General features: G+C 53.3%; 1 protein-coding gene across 3 annotated transcripts in view; it reads right to left on the reverse strand.

Annotated features, from left to right (window-relative positions):
- RPH3AL (rabphilin 3A like (without C2 domains)) overlaps window positions 1–681 on the reverse strand; it is a 147769-nt gene that overhangs the window by 4689 nt on the left and 142399 nt on the right. For all 3 annotated transcript variants that reach the window (XM_023518712.1, XM_023518713.1, XM_023518714.1), the window contains exon 7: window positions 353–466. In XM_023518712.1, the coding sequence (XP_023374480.1) occupies window positions 353–466 (114 nt within the window). The remainder of the gene's footprint in view (window positions 1–352; window positions 467–681) is intronic.

Raw genomic sequence — 681 nt, forward strand, 5'->3', positions numbered from 1 at the left:
AAAAAAAAAAAAAAAAGAAATGCAAGCCCAGTAGGTCATGGCACACGCTGGGGATCCCATTGCAGGTTCAGTGCAGAACTGAGTCGGTGCAGGGAGCTCTGTACCTGGTTTTCACAGCTCTCATCATTTCTAAGGCACAATCTCAGCTGAGGAATGGTCACAGGTGAGCTGGAGAGGAACCTCAGGCAGAGGGCACATGTTCGGTGGTGCTAAGGCTTTAGCTCTGAGCCATCCCACCCCTAGGCCAGCTTCTCCTTCTAGATCTAGACCAGCTCCTTGGACACCTGCTGGGATGCAAAGCCACTGTTGCCGGGGGCCTTTGGAAGCAAGCAGTGTTACTTCCCTGACTTACCTGACTCCCCCCAGGGTCTGTCACCTTTTGGGTCCTTGACCCCAGTGTATGGGAGTCTATAGTCCAGGCTGGAGGAGCTAAGATCCGAGTCACTGTCGCTGTCGCTGGAAACCACTGGAAAAGATAGAGATTGGCGCATGAACTCACCCCTACTGGCCATTACTAGCAGGCATCTTGGAGAGAGGGGGCAGGGCAGGCCTCTCCCCTTTGTCACCCTGCTATGAAAAATGGTACAGAAGCTCAGCTGGCTGGCCTTTTTGTTTTGGGGATGTGAAACAATGGCCTAGGGAAAGGAGGGGACTCTTTCTGCCAGAGACATGAGTCCCAGC

Source organism: Otolemur garnettii, unplaced genomic scaffold, assembly GCF_000181295.1.
Source record: "Otolemur garnettii isolate 467f Iridium unplaced genomic scaffold, OtoGar3 scaffold00145, whole genome shotgun sequence".
In the NCBI taxonomy this organism is placed as follows: Eukaryota; Metazoa; Chordata; class Mammalia; order Primates; family Galagidae; genus Otolemur; species Otolemur garnettii.